The sequence below is a fragment of the Strix aluco genome, chromosome 6 (genome assembly GCF_031877795.1).
Source record: "Strix aluco isolate bStrAlu1 chromosome 6, bStrAlu1.hap1, whole genome shotgun sequence".
Taxonomy (NCBI): domain Eukaryota; kingdom Metazoa; phylum Chordata; class Aves; order Strigiformes; family Strigidae; genus Strix; species Strix aluco.
The window spans coordinates 21,708,871-21,734,606 of NC_133936.1; the positions used below are offsets into that span (position 1 = coordinate 21,708,871).

General features: G+C 35.4%; 1 protein-coding gene across 3 annotated transcripts in view; it reads right to left on the bottom strand.

Annotated features, from left to right (window-relative positions):
* Window positions 1–4,706: 4,706 nt before the first annotated feature.
* Window positions 4,707–25,736, bottom strand: part of LOC141925235 (sodium channel protein type 2 subunit alpha-like) — a 78,567-nt gene continuing 57,537 nt past the window's right edge. For all 3 annotated transcript variants that reach the window (XM_074829018.1, XM_074829017.1, XM_074829016.1), the window contains 10 exons: window positions 25,104–25,221; window positions 23,033–23,187; window positions 21,624–21,797; window positions 16,369–16,491; window positions 15,818–16,099; window positions 13,315–13,368; window positions 12,383–12,520; window positions 9,275–9,379; window positions 8,619–8,889; window positions 4,707–8,270 (listed from right to left, as the gene is read on the bottom strand). In XM_074829018.1, the coding sequence (XP_074685119.1) occupies window positions 7,087–8,270; window positions 8,619–8,889; window positions 9,275–9,379; window positions 12,383–12,520; window positions 13,315–13,368; window positions 15,818–16,099; window positions 16,369–16,491; window positions 21,624–21,797; window positions 23,033–23,187; window positions 25,104–25,221 (2,604 nt within the window). In that variant the 3' untranslated portion in view covers window positions 4,707–7,086. The remainder of the gene's footprint in view (window positions 8,271–8,618; window positions 8,890–9,274; window positions 9,380–12,382; window positions 12,521–13,314; window positions 13,369–15,817; window positions 16,100–16,368; window positions 16,492–21,623; window positions 21,798–23,032; window positions 23,188–25,103; window positions 25,222–25,736) is intronic.

A 25,736-nucleotide genomic window follows, 5' to 3' on the forward strand; every position in this document is an offset into this window, starting at 1 on the left:
GACATGGCATACTATGGATACTACTTACCTGTTTTTCCTTGAAACTTCCACAAATATACTTCCATAAGAACAATGGTGAAAATGGAGTCAGAGCTTGCAGACTAAACGCAGCTCTGAAGAATGTATTTTTTTTTTCCCATCATCTATATGGGGGAATACTGACGAAACCTTTCAGATTCAGTTCCTTTGACTTAACAGCCTAGAAACTTTTAAAAGCTAAGAAATTGCACAAGAGAGTGTTTATTGGACAGTATTGTATTGACGAGGCTAAGAAGGCCTGCAAACTCAACATTTCCCTGTCCTTCAGACGGGCAAAAATATTTTATCTTACTGCATCTTGTTTTAAAAGGAGTTCATTTAGACGACTTCAGTCTGAATTGTCATGTAAAATCTTCATGTCATGGAAAGGAATTGATAGTGGAATAGGTAAAGAGGAGGTGGAGCGTGAGTAGGTACATACAGTAGGTACATACAGAAGATGGAGGTGACTAGGCAATACAGAAAAGTTGAGGCTGCATGTCCTCTTATTATGCCTTTTCCCCTTTTTCTTAAGAAAATTGAGGAGATTTTTACACTCTAAAATGATTTAAGAAGTTTAGATGATAATAATAGACATGAATAAATAGGGTACATACACATAGAAACATTTTGGATATTAACAGAGGTGTAAAGTATTTCTTGATCCTAGGTTTTAGTATGAAGTTTTCTCTCTCATCACAGAAGCAAAACAGATTCACTTGTGCCAAGACAACCATTTCTAATCATACTCTGCTGCAGATTTTTCTCACTGCCATGTTCTTTGGTACAATCTCTTAGAATGCATCAACTTCCAATTAACTTCTGCAAAAGATTTTATATTAATAACCTTTTAGTAATATCTGCACTGTAATTTCCTGTCATCAGTTCTTCTATATACCTTTTGAAATTTCCTGTGTTTGAAGCTCTCCTTATACAGGGTAGAATTCAACTGTGAAACAAAGGCTTTGATCCTAAAATACAAGTAGAAAAGTCATGTTAACATTTTATTATGTTTTCTTCGTATCTGCCATTGGTTACTATCCTTTCAACACAAACATTCTTCACTTCCTTGTTCTTTTAATTTTCATACAAAAGTAACAGAATTCTAAAAGATTGTTGCAACACGGCAAATAAATGAAATTTCAAGTAAATGCTTTTCAAATAAATGAGAAAGCAAGAGCAGTAAAGCAGGTGAGTTCACAATGCTCTTGAGCATCACTCCCAAAATAGTTTTTCTTGGATGTACACACAGCTCTGGAGATAGGCTATTAGGAGGCTGCATTTACCTTCCCACCTATTCACCACCACATAAATCACATCCAATTTCCAACCTTACACAGTTAGAGAGCACGAGCAGCTGCTTTTCATCTATATAAATAAATATATTAGTATTTGCAGCAATGCTACATGAATCTCTCTATATCACATTTGACAGCCATCAAGGCCATCAAGTAAAGACAAGAGAAAGGTTACAGGGATTCGCAATGCCTGTTATTGGAGAGAGCATTTTAATTTTTTGCCTGCCTGAGACCATGAACATGTTCATCACTGGCATAAACCAGTTTGCCTTATGTGGCGGATGCAGATGCACTTTTTACTAAACATTATATACAGATATTAATGCAAGTATTGCTGCAGAATATGGGCATAAAGCTACTGTATAATTTGGCAATCAAAAAGTACCACATGACACTGGTTGCTCTGGTATCTGCAAGCATAACATTTTTATAAAGCAATACTGCAAGTAGCAATACAGCACGTAATTCTCTGAACATTTTTGAACATGAGTGTTGCATATACTTACTACTTTGAAAATGAAAACAGTTTATTTCATTCTGTTTCAGGTATACATTTCCTGAAAAACATATTGTGGGGTTTTTTAATCAGCTGTCAGATTCTACAAAGATTATTATCAAGACTGCTGTTAGAGAAAGTAACATGCTTTTAAGACAATAGAAAATGCAAGTGCAGAGCATGACTGGCACTGCTGGTTTTGGTTGTTATAAATTGTTTATGAAGTGTCATTTCTTATTTTCATCAAAAGCTTTTCTTGCAGCAGAGATCATGTGTGCATGCAATTTTCCCTCTCTGGAGGGAAATGTGCCGCAGTTTACTTTGCTTGGGTTACACTGCAGTATTTTTTTTTTTTTTTTTTAGGCAAGCACTAGGATGTGTCTGTTTCACTGTGCAACAGCTCCCACTAACCAGCAAGGAAAAATAAAATATGCTAAGTTACAAAGGCTGCATGCTGTATCACACAGACAAAACCTTGCTCTACTCAGAGAACAAAAGATACCATCCCCCACTGAAAATGATGTTGCTAATGCAGAGGTTTGTGAGCCATTAAATATTCCTACACTGCAGATTTTTCAGATTATTTCTCCTAATGCATTAGAAAGCTAGATAAGCCTTTCTGAGTATATACTATAGAATGAGTATCATAAGAATTTTCTACATCCAAAAAAACCCATTGCATTTTTAATAAAACTTCATGTTATTTATGACTGCTACAAAAATGAGACAGATACTTTCATATGTGATTCTTTTAGAAGGTTGGGGCTGTTTCATATGTGCACCCTGGAATTAAATGAATAATGCCTATTAATAAAACTAAGGCTAAAGCTATCTGCGGAATTCCCCAGTGCATCAACACCCTTCAGCTATATTTTCGTAAGCTCAGATAAGTGTGGCAGTTCTTAACCAATGTGGCGTCAGCTCTTGATATAGGGCCACGTGGCCTGCAGGGTACAGAACTTAAATCATAAAACTCCTGGTCCAGCCAAAAAAATGTTACCAAGAAAGCTATCTTTACATGACAAGCCCATTATCATGTTGTAGCTTCATTAGTTCACTAGAACAAAACAAGTATAAAATCCATACATTCTCTGGAAAGCTATAAGCTATCCCCTGCACAGGTGACTGCAATTTGTATTTCTTGATGCTTTCTGTGGCTGAGGACACCCGGTGAGGTACCGTGATCACTGGGCAGGTGTTTGTGCCCTCTACTGCCTGCAGTCAGGCTTCACAGTTTTTTATAAAACTATGCTGCTAACAGCTAGAGGAGAGATGCTTTTTTACTGAATCTGATTTATTTATGTTACTCAGCAACATACATTTCTGCTTAAAAATAATAAAACACCACCCTGAATATATTTCAGGCCTCTTTACAAAAAAAGCGAATGAGCAATATCCTATCTCTTCCCCTTGCCATTTTTCCCTTTTATATTTTTACAAGTAATTTTGCATGCTGGATGCAGGAGAAGTCTTTGAAGTGAAATAGTTTTGTTACGGAGTTGAGCAAGGTCAAGATTTTAGAAAAACAGAACTTTTCCCCTTTTATGTCCTAATTTAGTGTCTGTTTGTTGAGGTGGGGGGGAGGTGTTGATGGTACCTTCATGAAATAAAATACACTTACATTCCTGGGTGGGTAAGAGAGTCAACTGTGTCTTCCATAAAGGCAAGTAACTTCCAGGTGTACTGGAATAATTTCAAAGAAATATAAAAGGATACAAGTTTATTCAAAAAGATACACTTAAAATCTGCAAATATATTACTCCTTTTGCAAAGGACCAAAAAGTTTAGAATTTGATTCAACAAAAATGGAGAGTGACTTCAGTTGGATTATGGCTTCAATAAACATAACTTTAATGATAGAATTTTTACAGGATAAAATTATTTTATAAATGACCTCACACTACCAAGTTTGTAGAAAAATTATTACATACACATTTCACGCTTATTCCACGTGGAATTTTTAACTACCTACCTCTTCAGCACTGAGTTAAAACAATTTTGTTCTTTAAACAGCAATTCAAGAGTATGACCAAGATTTGTTAAAGCATTTACATTATTAATTTGAGTAATTACTGTTAGCAGCTAAGATATGAAAAACAATAACTATTCTGGATTTTTTTTTTTTTTTTAAAAAAAGGGTTTAAATTCAAATCAGATACAGTTAGTAAAAACATACACATTGTCCTTCCTGTTAGCTATATTGGCCCAAGTATAAGGAGCTACTCTTCACACCAGAAATGAGAATGGAAAAAAAATGCATTAATTACTCCAGGCAGAGGTCAACCTGCACACACCCTGCCCCATACCCTGCCCCCTGTATGTAGTAACCTCTTGCCAGGGACCATGCCTGTTAGGCTCTGTAAAGGCACCAGTTGCCTGAAGGCAGCTGTGAGGTGGCTATTAACACCTCTAACAGGTCTTTTTCCCTTCTCCTGGCAAGCATGGATTTCCTGACAGGGAATGGGATTAAAGTGACTCTGTTATCCCCTCTGTGGGGTTATTTTGGTGAGAGGTCCTAGACCAGCCACCCCAGGGTGAGCAGTGTCTGCTGGATCTGCTGCTCAGCAAGAATGTGGAGACACCCTTCATTGGACTTGGCCACCAGAAGACACTACTGGAGCTCTTCCTGGGCAACTCACAAATGTCTGACAAAACCCCACATATGGGATTATTTTCTAAATTGTAGAAAAACTTCTCTGGGCAGGACAGCATAATCATTTCTTTTCATCTAGATGATGACAAGTTGATATTGATCTAAGTCATAAAGCAACATGTGATCTAGATGTCTAAAACACACTGCCTCATTGCTAAAGGGGATCCCCCTTAATTTTACCAACCATTACTTGTTAATCTGTATAAACTTCATACAATAAAAACACCAAGACTAGAACAAGTACATAAAAAGGTTATCTTTATTCTTTTGGATTGTTAGCAATGTAGTTATTTTTAGTGAAACAACTTCCTGCATGCAGTTCATCAGTACACTATGAGCCAATAGTTTCTATAAAAGCAGGAGCCCATCTATATTCTAGTTATTTTGTAAGAAATGCAAGGTATTCCACTGCCCATTGCACAGGTTCACTACTCATTCTCATGAAGAAAGACTCTGAATAATAAATCATATTTAAAGCATTTCTACTGCAGTATGAATCAACAAGAAAGGCAGACAGTGTGAGACTAATACTGGGGAAAAGCAATGTTTCTATGACTAAGATTACCCTGAAAATTGACAGACAGGATTATAATTTCAAAAGAAACTCTTCTATCTTGTTTCACATACAGAGACCTACCTACTGATCAGAAAAAGAACTGTACTGTCCATTTCTTTTAAAATTATTCCTTATTAAAATGTTTAATATAATTAGCAGAAACTTGCAATTACTAATTCACATTGTATCTTAGGTTCCCCAGCAGTAAAGTGTCACAGGTAGACAGCAATAACAAGATGAAGATACATGTAGTTTTTTGTAAGTATAAAATGTTATAAAAGAAAACTATTTTCAAAATAACAAGAATAGATCAATAGATATATATTATAAAAGTTTTTTTCTAGACCCACATTTTAAGCAATATATTTGTCCTGTGTAGTCTGGTTATTTACTGCATATTTGCTGATTACAAAACTCAAACAAAATAAAATCTATAATAGCAGCAAACTATTGCTTACTGGTATAAGGAATGACGGTCTCGTTGAACAGTTTTTTTCTTTTTACCACTCACATGTCTTCCCAATCTTAGACTTTAAAAGCTGTAGGATAATAGCAGCAAGCATGCATCAGTTAAAGCTTCCCAATTATGTGGAGTATTGCAGAATATATCATATTATCTATTGAAATGTTATAAGCTACATTTACTAGGGTACATACGTGATGCAATAAATACAGTACTTAGGCCATTGTCTCTTTGTTCAAACAGGTACCACTGCGTAAAACGATTGATTAAATAATAGATGATATTTTACTTACATATATAGTGCCAGCCTTGATGATAAAAAAGTCATCTAATCCACAATGCAGGACAAAGCTGATTTAAATATATCCTTTTGGTCATCTCAGTTTTCTATAGAAGATTGCATTACGTACAGTGGAAACCTGACTAAAGTGCCACAGGGGGTCAAAACCAACTCTGATATATGTGTTTTGTGTCTCTAGCATGACCCATCTTTCCAAAGTATAAGCAGCTACTCTTATATTTAAGTCTTAAGACTTAAATTTCTTTAAGTCTGAAGTATATATTAAGGTGGTATTTGTCCCAAAAGGTACTTTGCTATCAATTTATACACATAGCTTTGATTATTATCCTAAGTGGGATATATTCATGTGAAATGAGAAGTATAGAAACAGATTTTTGGAATGAAGTATGGAAGCTACTCATGAAATTAAGGGTCTACAGTTAAAAAAAAGATTTTCTTAATTTCAATAATTCCCTGTAGGCACAACTTGGCATTTGTAGCTTTTCTGTGAAAAGGAGTTGTGTGTGTAGCATCATTTATTTAAATCACTGTATCTGAAATGGACTGTATAATAAAATAATAATTAATAAAAATATTAAACATAAGTATATTAAAACCAAGAGACTAAACTACCAACCTCTTTTCTGTGAAAATTATCCCTTTGCTTTGTTTTCTGATAAATTCTCTATCTATACTTTTTCTTTTTTATAATTTATTGTTGATTTGATCTAGATTCTGAGGTTTGGTAATCTGGAATCTTGGTTTTCTGTTTAGAAGTGACTTGAAGAGAATTATATTCACATTATGATGACATAATTTCATATTCCTGACATTTGTGTTTTTCTGCAAGAGTATTTAGTTTTTTTCTCAGCACAGCCGAATTACAAATAGCAGTATTTGAATTAAAGCAAATGATATCATGAGAAAAATTGACACACATAGAACATACATAGATGAAATGTACACAGTAGATACACTTATTCCACAAAAATACAGATTTATTAGGACTGGTCATTTTGCACTCCATTAAGGGTTCCTACAGTCCAAGTAGAAATTTTGTGTCTACTCTCTATTTGGTGCCAGCTGATAATAAAAACTGTTCTTCTGGAAGGTTTTTTCCCCTGTTACAGACTGAGAGTTTGCTAGTGAAGGGTCATCATCCTGGTACAGGCACTGACTGCAACAGTGGGTAAATATGTAAATTTATAATTACAAGTTTGTAAACTTGTAATTTTGGCATAATCCTCCAGTAAGAGTGCTATTGATAAAAATGTCATCTTCTCAGGCTTGTGAACATTTGTCATGAACAACCTCTTTGTCTTTTACTTTTTATTTGGTTTTCTGTCTTTCCCCTTGTCTTCTTTTTCTGATTTGTCATCTTCATATTTTTCTTTTTCTGGTTTTGTTACACTATCATAAGAAGGAGGAGAAGCAGTGGATGAAGACATATCCGTTTTCTCTGGAGGCGAGTTTTCACTTAACTTACCAATAATCATATCTTTTTTGATAAGGAGATCGACCCCATCCTTCCGATACATAAACGAAAGTTTCTTTACTGACTGTCTTAAAAGATGACGTCTATAAGCACGCTGAATAATGACAGCAGATACTTCCTCCTGTTTTCTTTTTAATGTGGTTGTAATTGGTTCATAGGAGACTTTAGAAGGATTGGCTGCCATGAACCGATCTTCCATCTGTATTCTGAGGGCATCCATCTCATCACTTTCCCCCAAAACACGCTTTGTGAAAGCAAACAAGATGTCAAGGCAGTGAATTCTGTCACCGCTTACCATGGGCAGATCCATTGCAATAAGTTGAATTGTGTTTGGTTTTGGCATATTAAGAGGAGGATCCAGAGAAGCTGCAAAATCAGACAATTTGCTATATTCTATGAATTGTGTTGCATCAGGATCATATTTTTCCCAAACCTCATAGAACATCTCAAAGTCATCCTCACTCAAGGGTTCAGCGCTCTCTTCAGTAGCAACACTGAAGTTCTCCAAAATCACAGCAATGTACATGTTCACCACTACCAGAAACGATATGATAATGTAGCTGACAAAGAAGAAAATCCCAACAGAAGGGTTGCCGCAGTCGCCTTTCACAGAGCTCCCTGGATGAGGTTTGTTAGGGTCACAGTCTGGTGGCCCACTGTTAAGAATTGGGTCTAACAAACCATCCCAGCCAGCAGATGTGGTAATCTGGAATAGGCAGATCATGCTGTTGCCAAACGTTTCAAAGTTGAACATGTCATCTATACCAGCTTCCCTCTTAACATAGGCAAAGTTGGACATGCCAAATATCGCATAGATAAACATGACCAGGAACAGCAGCAGGCCAATGTTGAACAAAGCAGGGAGAGACATCATCAAAGCAAAAAGCAGAGTGCGGATTCCCTTAGCGCCTTTAATGAGACGCAGGATTCGACCGATTCTGGCAAGTCGTACAACTCTGAACAAAGTGGGGGATACAAAGTACTTTTCAATCACCTTAGCTAGAAACATACCTGTGAAACATAAAATTAAAAGGGTAATATTTTATCACAGATTACATATTCCACAACAAATTATGAATAAAGAACAACTGTACCTGTGCAATTAGCAGAAATTATAATTGGAGATAAATTTTATCTGCTCTAAGTAATTTTAGCTTTTTTGCCAGCACTCTTAGGAAAAAAAGAGTATTAAAATTGATAAAGAATTATTAAGTTACTACTCTAAAATATGCTTTTCATTTCCTAAATAATCAGAAGGAATTAAAATTAAGTATTTCCTCTAATCTGCAAAATTTGACAGAGATAAAGCATTTAGTACCGATCTTACTATAGTTCATTTTGAATATAAGAATTTCTTACCTACTATTGAAAGAATAACAACCACAAAATCAAAAATATTCCAACCAATGGTGAAGTAATAATAACGGAGCGAGAACAGTTTGAAGACACATTCTCCAGTGAAAAGGACAACAAAGACCAAATTAATCCAGTATAAAATATTTTGCATCAGTTCACTCTGGTCATCTGTTTCTATCATCATGGTGACCATATTAAGACAGATGAGAACCATAATGGTGATGTCAAATCCTTGCTTTGTTACAATATCAAACACCAGACCTTGCAATTTGTTCTGAGGGGAGAAAAAAAGAAAAGGACATAGTATGTTGTACGTAATGAACATCGTTTTCCTCCCTCCCATTTCCTTCTCCCTCCCCCAAAATATACAACCAAGCAAAAGGCTGAAAAATATAAGAAAAGCACTGTCATTAAGTTTTCCCCTCAAAACCCAACAGATTCTATTTCTTCAGATTCTTTGATTCTCTACTTCCTCAGGCGTGACAAATATGAGAGATTTTTCTTGAAGAACAGAAATATATACAAGTTTCAATTCAGAATGAAGGGCTAACTTGAATGAGACCTAAACCATTTCAGAGTTAAGGAAGAAATTTTTGGTAAATGTACTGCTGCAATTTTTTCCCAAGCGTAGATGATAAAAGAATAGCACGCATTCTTACTGCTGGTCTAGGTATAGGTTTTTGTGGTTTCTTGGACCCCAGCTTCTTCATTGCATTGTAGTATTTCTTTTGTTCTTCTGTCATGAAAATGTCTTGACCTCCAAGGTAAAATAATAAAAATAGAACTGATTACAGCCAAACCTTTAAATCCATTAATTTGCAGCATTGCAGAACATGTTTTTTTTATGAAGGATATATTCATAGATTGTTATCAAAACAAAAATATAGTAATTATATCGAAAATTGTTAAAATATCTGACAAGTCTTGATGGAAAAATAAAACAAATTAAGGAACTGAGGAAAAACCCCAAAACTTCTATTTATTTGTTATTAAAAAAACCCCATACCTGATTAATTCAATTAAATATGTACCAGAAAACCTTGTAAAAACATACATTCCATAGATACTTATAAATCTAAGATCATGAACTCCACACTGTAAATCAATCAACCAGAAATAAAAAAGCTTCAAAGGTAGAAAGATTCATTGAGAGCTGATATGCCTTCAAGGAAACCATATGAGGAAGAAGAAATTACTGATTCTACTTTTCAGGATGCATGCTTTATCATTTGAGTACAGGTATCTCAGTTCAGATGTTCTTTTGTCACAATAATACTTTGACAGTGTATATGAGGCTTGATCATTTCCCTACATCATTCAGAGATCACCAGAAGCATGAGCTTATTCTGGGGTTTCTTGCCTGAATAAGAGGACAACAGTTTGAGTAAGAAAATATCTAGACTGGTGTGTTATGCATATTCCACATGTGGAAACACTTGTCAGAAATACAATTTATGTTGACAAGTAAGTTCTTTTTTTTCTCTCATGCATTGGTTTGTAAGTACATTCCAGGCATGCATGATGCCAAAGCAGTGACATTTGGAAATGAATTTCAGTCTCCCAGGTGATACTGTGACTTTGTCAAATGCAGTGTCAATCTTATTGAGAAAGTAATGATGAATCTGGATGAAGTTGTGTTTGAGTTTTTCAGCTGTGGCTACATATAGACATGAAGATTTAGAAGTCAAAAGAGATCCTGTTTAGCAGGTCTCCTATAAGCCAAATATCCAATTGAAATTCAGTTCTTCAAGAGTAAGAGGTTTGGGAGAAAACCAAGAAATTAATTTGCTGGTTATGGTGGAAATGTGATGTGACTCTGTCAGGAGATTTTACCCAGTGGGAAATAAAAAACCCATGCTACAAAGGAACTGGCATTGAACATGGGATTTCTTCTGCTGTCTCACTGATGTAATGGCTATCAAGAGTGAACAAGTTGTCTTTGTCTCAGTGTGCTGTCCATAGGAAGAATAGCAGTCTCAAGATGAGATACACCCTATATGCCTTTGAGGACTGTAACAGTTAAGAATCTGTCAGCTATTGGAACTTTTTTTTCCTCATAGGAACTAATGTAATGACGTAGGATGCACACAGGGACCAAAGACATGCACACAGTTTAACTACACAGAGACAATATATTGCAACATGAGGTCTTTCCCATTCATATCCCAACAATATTGCCCAAAATGGAGAGATCTCAGTGATGTGAAGGCAGAACAAAGACCAGAAAAATACTGCTGGGTAGCCATGCACTACGTGATCTGCACAATTTTATGAGCATGGGTGCATCTATAAATTCAAAAGACGGGCAACTAATGTTTGCTAATTTGCTACATGAAACTGAAGAATAGCATATAGATAGAACTTTACCCAGCCTAATTGTTGTCCTTTGTGATATTGGCAGTATTTTTTCTTTCTTGGTGACAGTTATAACAGCTACAAAGAGGTGTATACCACACAGCCAGAAAAAGCCCTTTAGCAGGAACACTTCTCTGCCTTCTGAGTCATAATGACTACAGTAGACAGTGTCTGCCAAGTGAATTTATAATCACCTCATTACTAAGGTCACTTTGTCACATACAGACTGCTAAAAATGCCAATAGCATGTATGTAACCGTAGTCTTCCTCTCCAATGATAAGAAGCTGAACCACCTTCCTCTTAAGTACTGGAAGCCCCTGATGTTTATCTAATGGAGGTGCAAACATCTTGCAGGATGATGTCATCAGGTTTGGAACCACAAACTCAACCTTTCTATTATGTGGGTCTGCAGATAAGAGACTCAAAGGATCTGAAGAAGCAACATACGAAGTTGCATAGTCCAATCTCAAGTGGAAAGATTTAATGGAAGTTTCCACTGCAGTAAGTCTAGCCATATCTTTTTTCAGTACAATGAATCAAACTTGACAAACCATCTAGAATCACAGAAGAAGAATCACATGAAGAAATTATGTACTGCCTTGGTATTACTGAGCTTTTTTTTTTTTTTTTTTTTTTTTTAAATTCAACATTCCATCATGATTCTTCTCCAAATGTGTACAGAAAAATAAGACTATTGTAGACCTCAGACAGCATTTATAGTTTAAATAGCAAGTAGAATTCAATTTGCCATCATAGCCTGCATTTTAATCTATTTAAATGCTCCTGGAGCTCTTGATAGAATCCTGTGTTCATCTGAATAATAGAAACAATTTCAGTTGAAAAGAAAGACTACACATTTTCAAACGTCAACAATTTTTTTTTTTCTCTTGTAAATTCACTACTAACTCGAGACAGTTTCCCAACCATCTCTAATCTTACAATACAGAGCAGTAGTTCCAGAATTCAGCTTTTCTGCGTTAGTCTCTTCATAACTGAGAAGGCCCTCACAGTACTGATTATGTTTATCAACTTTGATATTTGTAGTTTTGCATATTCTCTTCTTCCCTGTCATCTATTTGCTTGAATTAAGTCATCTGCATTTTCACATAACTTTGTCACAGCCCTGTAAGGGTAAGTGGAAAACAGTACTTAACTTTCTGATGTACAACATTATCTTTGAGCAGTACAGGAATATGAAGAATAAACTTACACTGAGTGTCTGAGTAAATTACTTCAAATGCCTTAAAAAGCAAAGACATTTAATTATTTTGAATAGAATGAAAGGAAACCTTAATAGCCGATTTCTTTTTTTCTCCTATGATAAATTTTAGACACTCATATTTATCCTTGTATGCATTTGCTGAACGCTCAATAACAATGAAGTGTTGTGAAAATGAAATGTGATACTTATCTTCTTTTTTTGTTGGTTGAAGTTATCTATGATGACACCAATGAATAAGTTTAGGGTGAAAAACGATCCAAAGATGATAAAGGCAACAAAGTAAATATACATGTACAGGTTGTCCTCATACTTGGGCTGTTTCCCTGTCTAACACAGAAAAACAGCAATACATCACAAATACAGTTAAGACAAATTACATAATGCCAAGCAGGAACAGAAGTTGCATCCAGCTGGTTAGCAACTCCTTGACAAGCAGGGGAAAACAGCTGTTTTGGAGCATACCCTACACTTGCCTTATCTTTGAACTTCAAATTGCTCTATTTAATACAGGTGTCTTTAATTGCACACACAGACCTGCCATTCCTCCCCTTTCTGTCTGCCAGTTCTTCTCTAATGACATTTGATGCAGTACCTACTAAATTTGACAAAAACGTGCAAATCTCAAAAGCAATGCAGTTCCTATGGTCTTCATGCAAATCATGAGCTGGATAGAAGAGAGATGTAAACAAAGACCAACATTAACAGAAAAACAAGCAAAATTCAGCCATGTTATTTTTTGAGATCACCAGAGTCTGCACCTCTGGATTAGTTTTTGCAGGTGATGTCACTTGATTATTTGAGCTATTTTTGGAGACACAGGAAAAACTTGTTTCCTAATCTCTACAACCTCAGTGACATAAATTAATAGGAAACCAGATTTCATTAGTTTTGTTATTTACAGATGACTTATTACATTAGTAATACTAATATACTGCTGTAATTTTTTTACCTATTAGAAGTATATGCACTTAACTACTTTATAGACCATAGATGTATATAGAAAATTTATCAAGGTTTTACATTTTTATTCTTTGTATTTTACTTCATTTCAACAGCCATTCAAGAAGGATTACATCCATTTTGGATCTGATTTCACTCAGTAAATTTTATATTGGACTCACTTCTCTAGAATCAACCGCAGCGTACATGATGTCCATCCATCCTTTAAATGTTGCCTAAAAACAAAGTTTGTTAATATTTTATATCAAAGCTTCAATTCTGTAAACTTTCTCAATAAAACACTGTCTTCTGCAATGTATTTGCACCCACAATAATAAAGACGATTATTAAAAGCCTGGTAAGACACGAGTGGAGTATTCACAGGAAGTAATTTACTGTGGAATACTTCTCCCTAATACTTGAGCACTGAATAAATTCTAAACTTCATGAAAATTCATATAACCTCTATGTGGGACAAGTTGCAATCAATATCTGAGCATAACAGAAAGACTGCAATTTTTAAGAAGGCTCTCAGTTCCAACTTTCTGACTACCAAAAAAAATGGAGGACGACTCCAAAAATCAGCCATCATGGGTTGGCATTTTTCAGACAGAATATGCAAATAGTCCTAGAAGAAACTCCAGAAGATAAGTAGTACCAAGAAATCTTAAGGAAACAATAGAATCATAGAGTGGTTTGGCTTGGAAGGGACCTTTAGAGATCATCTAGTACAACTCCTCTGCCATGGGCAAAGACATTTTTCACTATATCACACAACCAATGATGGGGCACCCACAACTTCTCTGGGCAATCTTTTCCAGTGTCTCACCATCCTATCATTGAAAAAAAAAAAAAAAAAAAATTCCTTATATCCAATCTAAATCTACCCTCTTTCGGTTTAAAACTGTTGCCCCTTGTCCTGTCACTACAGACTTTGGGAAAATTTTCTCTCCATCTATAAGCCCCCATTACATATTGAAAGGCTTCAATAAGGTCACCCTGGAGCCTCCTCTTCTTCAGGCTGAACAACTCCAACTCTCTCGCTCTTTCTTCATAGTAGACATGTTCCAGCCCTCTCATCTTTTTCTTGTCCCACTCTAAGAGGTCCATGTCTTTCTTCTACTGGTAGGCCCTCATGAGAGTGGAGTGGATGAGAAGAATCACCTCCCTCAATCCATTTGCCGCGCTTTTGATGCTGCCCAGGATATGATTTGCTTTCTGGGCTGTGAGCGCACATTGCTGGCTCATGTCCACTTTTCTGTCCACCAGTATGCCAGGTCCTTCTCTGCAGGGCTGCTCTCAATACATTCATCCTCCAGTCTGTACTGATACTGGGGATTGCCTTGATCCAGGTGCAGGACCTTGCACATGGCCTTGTTGAACTTCATGAGGTTCACAAGGGCCCACTCCTCAAGCCTGTCAGGGTCCCTCACAATGGCATCCCAGTCCTCTAAGCATATCAACTGCACAGCTCAGCTTGGTGTCATCCGCAAACTGCTGAGGGTGCACTCAATCCCACTACCTATGTCAGTGATTAGACTATTAAATAGTATTGGTCCCAGAGCAGACCCTTGAGACACACCACTTTTTACTGGTTTCCACTTGGACATTAAGCCACTGACTGTAAGTCTTTGGACACAGCCATCCAGCCGATTCCTTATCCATCTAGTGGGCCTTCCATCAAACTTACTCCTGTAAGCTGTGATATTAAGTAAAAACAAGGTATGAATGGTGTGTTTACTACAAACATTATGTAGCTGAACCATTCTATGCAAGATATGTTGCAAAAGCTAAAAGCACTGCTGTCCTTTACACTTAATTTATGCAATCAACTAGTGCTATTTAGCAATAGCTAATGTCACTCCCTGGAGCAGTCAGTGCCTGCTAGCACAATATTGTTAAATACTACCAGTTGGAGAGTTTTAAAACACAGAATAATTACCAAGTGCTTATGAGCACAAATATTTTTCCCAGAAGTAGTTTGTAAAGCGAACCTGATTAGGAATGTATGTTTCTGCCCTATTGGCTCCAAATTACAGATGCTGCCTCTGAAAAAGTCTTGTGCTTTGAAATCTAGCACTAGTAAATTCTGCAACTGCTCATTTAGAATTTAAAAACAAGCCAAACACTATCTTCAAAAAACCCACTTGACAATAATTTATAATGACTGGAGTGGGACTAGTAAGAATAATAAAAAGGGAAAGAAGAGAAAGGAAAAAGTGAATTTAAAAACTTTTTCTAAATCAATACTTGGCTCTCTTCTCGTTTGAAGATCAGATGAGCCCCTGAATGTATCTGAGTACTATGGCAAAAATCTAAGTCAGCATGCCATTACAAATCAAGCAAATAAAAGAAAATTAATCCAAGCTGCCTTTTTTTTTTTTTTTTTTTTTTTTTTTACTAGATACTGTATTTCTGTAGTACTTGGAAATGTACTAGTGATTGGGTGCCAAAAGAACTTTATATCCATCTGGTAGATATTAGATATTACTCCTCTTCCAAATGGCCATAAAATGTATCAGATTTTTACCTTAAGCAATATTAAGTAGCTTCACAGACGACAATTATAAAATCAAATCCCACATCCATTCATATATTGTAAAATAACACTGAAAATTATGGAATTAAATGTTATGCTACAAAACTTAAAGCTGGAAAATTAATTTATCAAAATTTATAACTTACTACTTGAAGCAGAGAAAGATAACCAGCTCCAACATTATCAAAGTTTACTTTCACATTTTTCCACTGAACTTCCACAGCAGTGTTCATAAGAGTTTTACACATAGTTACATTACTGACTTTCTCTGGTAGAAACTTCTCACCAGTTGTGGTGTTAACACAGTGATAGAACTTGCCAGCAAACAAATTTACTCCCATGATGCTGAAAATTAGCCAGAATGTAAGACAAACCAGAAGTACATTCATAATGGATGGGATTGCTCCAGTAAGAGCATTCACAACCACCTAGTAAATAAACACAGAAAAAAACTTTTTAAAAACAATATGTAAAGCACTAAAAAGATTACTTTTTTTCAAATATAGCAAAAGATTTAATGTAAAGTATTTAAATACACTGAAGTAATGCAAATAGAAAAGGAATAACACATGTAATACAATCAAACATGCGACTGTTGGCCTTGAAAACAGACATGCAGTTCAGTGTTGGTCCATGATTTTATAATTAGGCATATTTTTATGAATTTGTTTTACACACTGTTTCTTTTTTTTCTTACCCTCATGCCTTCAAAGCGTGATAAAGCTCTTAGAGGTCTCAAAGCTCTTAACGTTCGGAGGGATTTAATTGCACTGAGTTCAGAGAAACCAAGGGCATAAGCTACTAAGCTAACCAAGGAGACCTAGAGGAAAGAAAAAACAAAAGAATTCTTTTTTTTTTAGTGGCCTCACAATACAATGTAATGCCTTGAGGAAGAAAACTTTGATCTGTAAATCAGAAAAAAGTTCATAAGGACCCTAAACTTCTAGCAAGAACAAATAAAAAAGAACAAAAAATTTTTAAAATTAACATTATGTGTAAATTTCAGAACAGTTTAAACAAAAAGAGACTTTAATCTCTGGAATTTTCATCACAGTGCTAATTAGAAGAATGCACATCATACCTGTGCAAAATGAAGGGCAATTTGGATAAAAAGAATTTGAATAAAAGCTCATCTTCCCAATAAACAGACAAAGCCTGAAATGTACCGAAAACCTAATCCCATTCTACATGACATGTTACAGTACTAAACAGGGCCCTACTACAGATGCATTATTACAGTCATGACAGACTTGTGAGCCAGAAGCATTTGCTTCTGTTAATTTGCACTTAGAATAATTCACATAACAGCAGATGCATTAATAACTAGTAATTCATATTGCCTGCAGATGATGACAGGCTTGGAAGTGGAATATACTCAGTCAGACAGGACTCTGACATGTGTGACTCCTAACCGTATGACAGACACAAAGAAATACCAATGTCAATACAATTACCTAAAAGCAATGCACTTAAATGCACAGAACACAGTAGACAGCACTTTCCTGGGAAGTGGAATTATGACAGAATTAATTTGTGAGCTATGGCTTGTTGCCTCTTCAGACTACTACAATCTGGATATTTAAAAATCATAATATCAAATACCAGAAGAAAATCTATGTTCACCTCCATGTGGCAGAGAGCACAGTTTCTGGTTTTTGAAGTTCAAAACTGAAGTTAAAAATTCTAAATCCAAGAATGATCAAGGAGCTGGCAGATGTGTTTTAGAGTTATCTGCCTTAGAGTATTGAAAGGGGTTAAGCAATGGCACATTATAGAATACACAAACAAGGAGAAAATGGCTAAATTTTTATGCCTTTTAAACAACACATGCAGTGTTTTAATAAAATCAAGGGTGATTTTAAAAAATCAAGATGCAATATTTTTTGTAAATCACAGAAACTAGATAAAATTAACTTAGGGAACTTAGCATCTGTGCAATATATGACATACAAGTCAATGATCACTACAATGGTTTATCATGGTGACTATATACCTGTATTTGTGAAATAACCCATCTAAAACTTTAGATAATTCAGTTGCTGAAGTAATTATAATTAGGCCATGTAGTTCAAGAGAAGAAAATTTCATTTAAAATAGGAAAAAAGAAAACTAGAAGATCCAGAAAAAGAACACATTCACTGAGCGGAATGACCTTTGTTTATGCCACCAATCTGATTTCGTATACAAACTCAACTATAATACTCAAGTTTCAGAAGACTGTGCCTTCTTTAAATTCAAATCCTAGACGAACATTTAGCATAGAAAGCACTAATCTGTATGAATCCATCAAGACCTTAAGATCATTACGCCTTACTTTTCTAATTCTCTCTAATTTGAGAGAAGATACAGAAAAATCTGTTTCAAGTATTCCTGTCAGATAACCATATTTTCTTAGATAATTAAATTATATTTGCTTATTTGTGTTGCAAGAAATCCTCTTCCTGCAAAATTAGCACATCTCTACTTAACGATGCTGTAATTTTATCTTTCTTTGGAAACTAAAATACAGTTTAACATATCTGCTTTCTTTTTTTTGGGGGAGGGGAGAAAGGAGAAGGAGGATAGTTCATCTCATCACGTGGTGCTGATGGCAATTAAAGTTTAAGTTTTCTGGTACCATCTGTGGATGTGTATGCATGTGCATACAAGCATTTATTTATTTATTTAAATAATTTCCTCCTTTTCCTTATGTATGATCGTGGTTTGAACAACTCCTGATACCAGCTCTGAACTGTCTTCCACATACAAAAGTGCTAACTGTAACATTTCTGTGATGTAAAATTAGAAAGTAATATTATATACTTTCACCAATACAGTAAATTCAAAAGGTGTATTGTAACAAAAAGAAAGGGAAATGCAAAAATCACACTGTGACGATACATGTGAGACAGAATCCATCCTCAGCTTCATTTCAACTTTCTGTTCTTGTAACTACAAAATGGGGCATTTGCAGAAAAGAACATTGTTAACGTAAGGTGGAAACATCTTTGGATTTGTTAAACTGCTTGTGTTTTGGACAATTAATATGCCTTGAGATTAATTTCCTCTTTTAATATTATTACTCTTGCAGAAGACAGGGTCTAATCCACAATAATTTTTGAAGCCTTCAGTACAATTAACAGCTCAAAAGCTGATTGTCCTGCTGTTTTCTGGTGAGAGTCAATGACTTCTTTCCTCACTGAGTCTTCCACACCAGATGGTTGTCTCCTGTTGCATTTACACGAGAAGTCTCATGCAGATTTCTTTCCTCCAAGGGTAGTTCAAGCAAGCTGTCAAATACTACACAAACCCATGTTTGTTCTTTTTCATTATACCCTTTGAACTTGCACATGGAAGGCTGAGGAAAACTGGCATGTGTACTTGTTTTGGGGCTAATTATCCTTTTCTGGAAACACTACGAACATCACAATGGGCAAGAATTTCTGTTTGTATGCTATAAATTCTTTCCCAAAGAGGGGACAGCTGGACAGTTTAGACCACCAGGTACAGAATAGTTTGCCTAGAAAGATCCTATAACATGTTGCCTCACTGTGAAACATTTAATTAGACTGGTACTGGTATGGCAAATTTGTTCAATGTTTAGCTGCATAAAGGCATAAGACAGGAAGATAAAGTAAAAATAGATTCAAACAGTTGAGGGCAATGCACTGCCTGTTACCTAAACCAACAGGTAAAATGCCAGCAGTAAGAGAAAGAGTTAAAGTTGCTTGCTACTAGCTGAAAACAGTAACAAGTAAATTTGTCAATAAAGTCAGAAAAATCTAAGCAGACCACCACTGACTTTTTCAGGGGGATAGGGTGGGGGGAAGAGCAGGTTTACAATACAGGTGGTCACACACTGGAAACAGATTGCCAATTAAGATGGCAGAATCTCCATTCAAAACTGGGTATCATCCTGTGCAGCCTAATTAACCTTAAGGTTAGAGCTAATTTCTAAACTGGCCCTGCTTTCAAGGCAAGGAGCTACACCAGAAAACCTCCAAAGGTACCTTCCAACCTAAATTATTCTATGATCTGCTGCTATAGGGTCATAAGATGTAGGCAATTCCAAGCAAGAAATGAAGATGGCTACATGAAAGCACTGAAATCACTGAAAAAAGGAATAGCCCATACCTATCCATATGGAGATATGGTATGTTTTACTAAGAAGAATTTATCTTAAATATCATTCAAGATCAACGTCTCACAATACAGGCTCATACAAAGATATTAATTCTGAATATGTCTTAATGGTTATCTGTTTATTTACGCACCTGTCACAAATCACAACTCTAATGGACAAATAGAAATGCAAATTTAAGTATCACAAAGAGTTCTGGAAACATACTGTCTTGGAATCCTAACAGGAAATGAGACTAAAGCATGGCATCAACAATTTTATGCAAAGAAGACAAAACCCACCTGGATGATTGCTGCTGATTCCCATTAATCATAAAATTGTCATACTTTTTCATTTAACATTTGAGTACAGTTTAAAAAAAAAAAACCCTGAAGTCTATGACATCCATAAAGAAAGTAAATCTAAAAAAAAAAATATATATATATTCAGCCTCACTCAAAGACAGTCAACTTTTCTTTCCATTGCCTTATTGAGGGTATCTTGTTTTGCAGAATTTAATCTTAAGGAAAGGGGAGAACCTCTTATACTTACTAAGCTTCTTAGAGATCAATACATCTGTTCTGGGAATACATGTTGACTTTATAATTTGTAGAAATATATATTGGGTGTTCACAACAGAAGGAATGGAGAGGACATGAAAGAAGAAAGCAGAAAACTGCATTCCCAGAGAAACCATGTGTTATCTCATGCCACTGAGTTAGCCCATTTGATCAGAATGGGGATTCTGCACCCCCGCCCCATAACTGATGCTAAAAAGAGAAGCACAGTTAAATGAGAACAACGGATAACAAACACCACTTGTGTCTTTCCCTCCAAAAAATGTATTTAAAAAAGAACATTACTTAAGTTTCAACTCTCTTGGTAGGGGACAAAATTTCCATCCTAATTAATAGAGTCTTTCTCTGTCCATTTGTTGAATTTCCACTCAAATGTCTACACAGAGAAAGAAGTCCTTTATAAGAACATACCACGCAATGTCACTAATTTAATTAATTCTTTGGAGTGCAATTTCAACACTACTTTTTATCATACTTGTTGAAAAATGTTACTTCTGTCATCTAAAACTTGGCGCTTTTTTTGTTACAAGAATTCAGAGAGGCTGCAAGAGGCATTCTCTATGATTGGAGACAGAGCCAAACAAAACCAAAACAATTTCAGCTTTCAAAAAAGTATCTTTAGAAAGTCATGTGTCGATGAAAAGTGGAAGAGTTGCACTGAAATTAGACTTGCAGCCTAGTACACAATGAGCACCACAACAATCAAAATGAGGATTGCAAATGAATAATTCCCACCTTTTTATATTGATCCATAGGCCATCACCTTTCATTTTCCTCAATCCTTCTCTTTACTCCAATTGCTGTCTCCTTGCCCCTACCCCTCTTCTTTTTCTGTCTTGATTTTCTGATACTATTCCCTCTTGCAGTTCTTTGCCAGTGACTCATTAAGCCCAGGATCAACTGTCCTGCCCCAACCCCATGTGCTCACATAAACTTCCCTTTCCTTTCTGTGTCTGCTTCCTCCTTGTTCTCTGTCATCAAATCCAGAAGACTGAAGTCCAATCAGCTGGTAGTCCTCACTCACTGGTTGGGACCCAGCACAGTAAAACATAGACAGAACACAGGGAGTCAACAATAGCATAAATATAAAGGCAGATTTAGTTACTCACTGAATAATTACAAGGCAATCTTATTCACCTGTATGTAATTTTTTTCTTATTTTAAACCCAATTTATATTCTTCACTATATATATATATGTATGTATCAGATTGGAGTTACATAAAAGGACCTGCCTAAACAACAGAAATAGGCTACTTAGAAAGTATAGTACCTACATCAACAATCAGGAAGTCCAGCCAGCACCAAGCATTAGTGAAATAAGTTTGAAAACCATAGGCAACCCATTTTAGCACCATTTCCAGAATAAAGACGTAAGTGAAGATTTTATCAGCATATTCCAGTATGATTTTTATAGTTTTGCGCTGTTCAATATATATATCTTCAAAGGCCTGTGAAGAATGGGTTATATATATGTCAGATATTCATAGGTCTTTGCAAACTACAAATTAAGTCAAAAGAACTGAATTAAAAATGGCAAAGTAAAATCACTTTCAACTTGGGATGTTTTACCTTGAAAAGCCAGCATGAGCAGAGATTGCAATCGCATTCTTTCAGAGTTTTAGATTTTATCATTGCGTGACAATGGAACTACAATATAATGACTAAAGTTGCCAAAAAGGTTTTCAGAAACTTCAATAATAGTCAACAGAGAATTACAATTTATCAACCTAAAAAGCCTAGTCAGGCTCATTCAGAAGACAGTCTCCCGATTAAAAAAATTCAACCAACAATAGAGAATAATGAGCTACAGCAACCAAATATTATGTTGCTGCTGATCATTGCTGAATTCCAATATTGGGTGTTGGTGGCAAGGTTTTCGTAGCAGGAGGCTGCAGGGGTGGCCACTGTGAGAAGAGACCAGGGGCTGCCCTGTGCCAGCTCCACAATGGACGCACTCCAGGAAGCAGCTGAGCCCATCAGTGAAGCTGGTGGTGCCTCCATGAAAACATACTTAAGAAAGGGCAAAACACCACATGGCAGTATGAGGACTGAATTAAAACAGTGAGAGAAACTACCCTGCAAACAGCAAGGTCAGAGAAGGAAGGGACATGGTATTTCAGGTGCAGGAGCAGAGATAATGACAGCATATACCAAATCCTATGTCAATCAACAACCAAAAAGAACCATATATTTAGTATCTGTCTGAAGGACTAAATGTCACGAAGAATAGTATAAAGAAATTCAAGGATTCCTATGTAACAGTCTAGAAATACTGAAACTAAAACTACAGCAAAAAATTAACTGAGAACATGATAAATTCAGTATCTCTACTGCTTCTGGGGACAATTTTAAAGTAGAATAATTGTTCCAGTTATTGCATACAATTCATTTTGTATGATTTTTCTAATTTCTTAAACAAGATTTTTAGTTTAATCCTTTTCATAAGCACCCTCACACACCCATATCAACTTGTATTCACCAAAAATTCATTTGCAGAATGTTATTTGACAGCAGAATTTTAATGATTTTATATGCACTACCCAAAATTTTCTGGGAATTTGGTTCCAAGCACTTTTTCAAGACAACTTAATTTTTTTCTTAATGAACATATATGTGTTATAATACTACCTCTGATAAAACATTTTTTATGGGTACTGTTTCTATGGGTGCAAGCTTTACTTACCAGAGCACCACTACTGAGAAGAATCATGAAGACAATGAATGTTTCAAACCAGTTGTGTTCTACTATCTTGTAGCAGGTTTTTCGAAGGTTCCACCAGATTCTTCCTTTTGTGCTTTCCATACTGCCTTTACAGCATTTAAACTTTTGTATACAGCCTAATAATACAATGACAAGTTGTTATAGGGTAGAATGTTCATTATCCTGAAAAAGCATAATCACTCTTAAGTAGCTCCTGTTTCATGAGGTGCAAATTACTTCAATTTACGCTTCAAATTACTGCATGCCACTTAGAGCATCCTTACCTTCTCGATTTGATACTCTGGATGTAGGAAGACTCTCATGTACACAATTTTTCTACTACCCTGATGCTACATCAAGTAATAAAAAATAGTCATAGACTACTATAAATAGACTAGAATAAAAAAAAAAAAAAGAGTCATCTGAGTGAGCTAGTTTTCATTTATAAACAGATTTTTAACAATTATTTTTCACTTATATACAGATAATCAAAGAACATGTGAATTGTCAGGGAGTAGAAACAAAGAGCATAAACACATAGCAACTTTCACATGAACTAGTTCAAGAGAACAGCAGCTTCTTTTAAAAGCAGTTTTGACTCTCAGCTAAGGTTCAGATAAATCACACAGACATAAATGCTCTTTATTTTATTATACTGAGGAATGACCTCTGCTTCAAGGGCTAAGTATACCTCTTTCATGACAGAAACAACTGATTTAACTGGAGATTGTGAGAGCTTTTGCATGTGGTACAGATTTGTGGCAACCGTCCACAGAATCCTGCCTCACCTTGGAGAGGTCCGTACCTTATCATAGGGCCTCAAGGCAGTTTTCAATGAACATCAGAATCTGCTTGGCTAATAGCAGTCTCCTCGTTTCTTTAAAAATGATTAATTACATAGAAACATAACCAGGTTTAAATGATTTTAATGGGTCCCAAAGGCAGTATTCTAGTTTTCCTGGGAGTGTTGTTAAGTTCATATGTTACAAGTAAGTTACACTGTATTTCATCAGCTCAGATAAAACAGCTACCAATGTGAAGAGCATGATTTACCTTATCTTCAACTACTCAAAATTTCTACATTATGGAAAAATTAATCTTATGCCCTAGGATTGATAGATATCACATAATATAAGGATAAGGAAGAACTGTAATATAATGTGAAATTATTTCAGAAGTGTAGGGTTTTTTTAATCAAGAGCTTGATATATTCAATACAGTCCAACATTCCAAAACAATTTTGTTTTTTTAAAGATCAGTGAAATAATATTTCAAAGCACAAGAGTCCTAGCCTAAGTCAAAGGTGTCTTCATAACAGTAAATCAAAAAGCATGGATAGGAGAGTTAATCCTGGAACATATTTTGTTTTGAATTATTTTAATCCTGATTTAAAAGGAAAGTGAAATCTGTACTATCACAAAAATGGGAAATACATTCCTATACAGTAAATTTCAGTAGTCCCCTAAAAGACAGCTACACAGAACTAAAATAAATCAAAACTTCGACAGACATGCAAGACTTCTTTACTTGAATAAAAACATAAGATCTTATTCACCTGTTGCATCCCACATTATATTTACACACTCCCTTCCCTCATTAATGGTGTAATGTCAATATAATATCTCTATTGTTTAAGTAAAATTTTCCAAGATCTGAATCATCCATCCGGATTGCTTTCTAGCATTATGAAGGGACCATGTGTAATCACATGATCCTGGTTTAAATTTCTCAGTGGTGAGCGTTTGGACTTGCAGATTTCACTAATGAGGATGTCATTGCTGAGAATCAAGTTTGTAGAATTGTGCCCTAGTGTTTATTTAAAAAATATTATAAATTATCACATACACACATATTTAACTTTGCATCACACAAATGGCTCCATGGACTTCAGTACAACTATCTACAACCGGCAAAATTAATCATAAGACTTGACAAACTAGGATACAAGACTGCTGTAGCAAATAGCTTCCTTCAACTGCTAATGCTTGTTGCAAACAACCAAAATGTAATTGCTAACCCAAAATTTTATTTCCATACCTTCTGTAAGACATACCTTCTGTAAAGCATGCCTGGAGCTCTGATGCTTTTTCTGGTTCAGTTTCAGCTTTTTCTTCTCCAAAAAGAGCTAAATTAACTGTACTTCCTTCAGATGAGCTAGAAAAATTTAGCTTCTGAAAATAAAATTCAGTAACAGTTATACTTTACTACTATTTACATTTTTAGAATTGTAATTAACTTTAAGCATGCAACACTGTGCGCAAGTAATAACAACAGTATTTGTCACCAGAAATACACACAAACATCCACATATAGCAGTCAATGCTGTTGAAATGTGCATAAATCATCTGCTTTCTATCTGAAGATTGCAAGGCATATCATGTAATCTTTCATGGAATTTCAGAATTTCTGGTCTAAAAATAGTACAGCGTTATCATTCATCAAAGTTAACTACTACCAAGTAGATTTCTGATACATATTTTATTTATTTTGGTTTCTACTGTTATTTTCATACTACAATTTCTCTTGCTACATTTTAAACCAGTACCATTTCTACTGTATGCTTTAAGATGATGTATGTTGGTAGCTACTTTCATTAGAGTAGTCTCTTCAACCAGAAAACAGTAAATCCTGACAGCAAAAAACTTCAGATTGTGAACTGTCAGTGTAAGCTGTCCAAGTGAGAAAA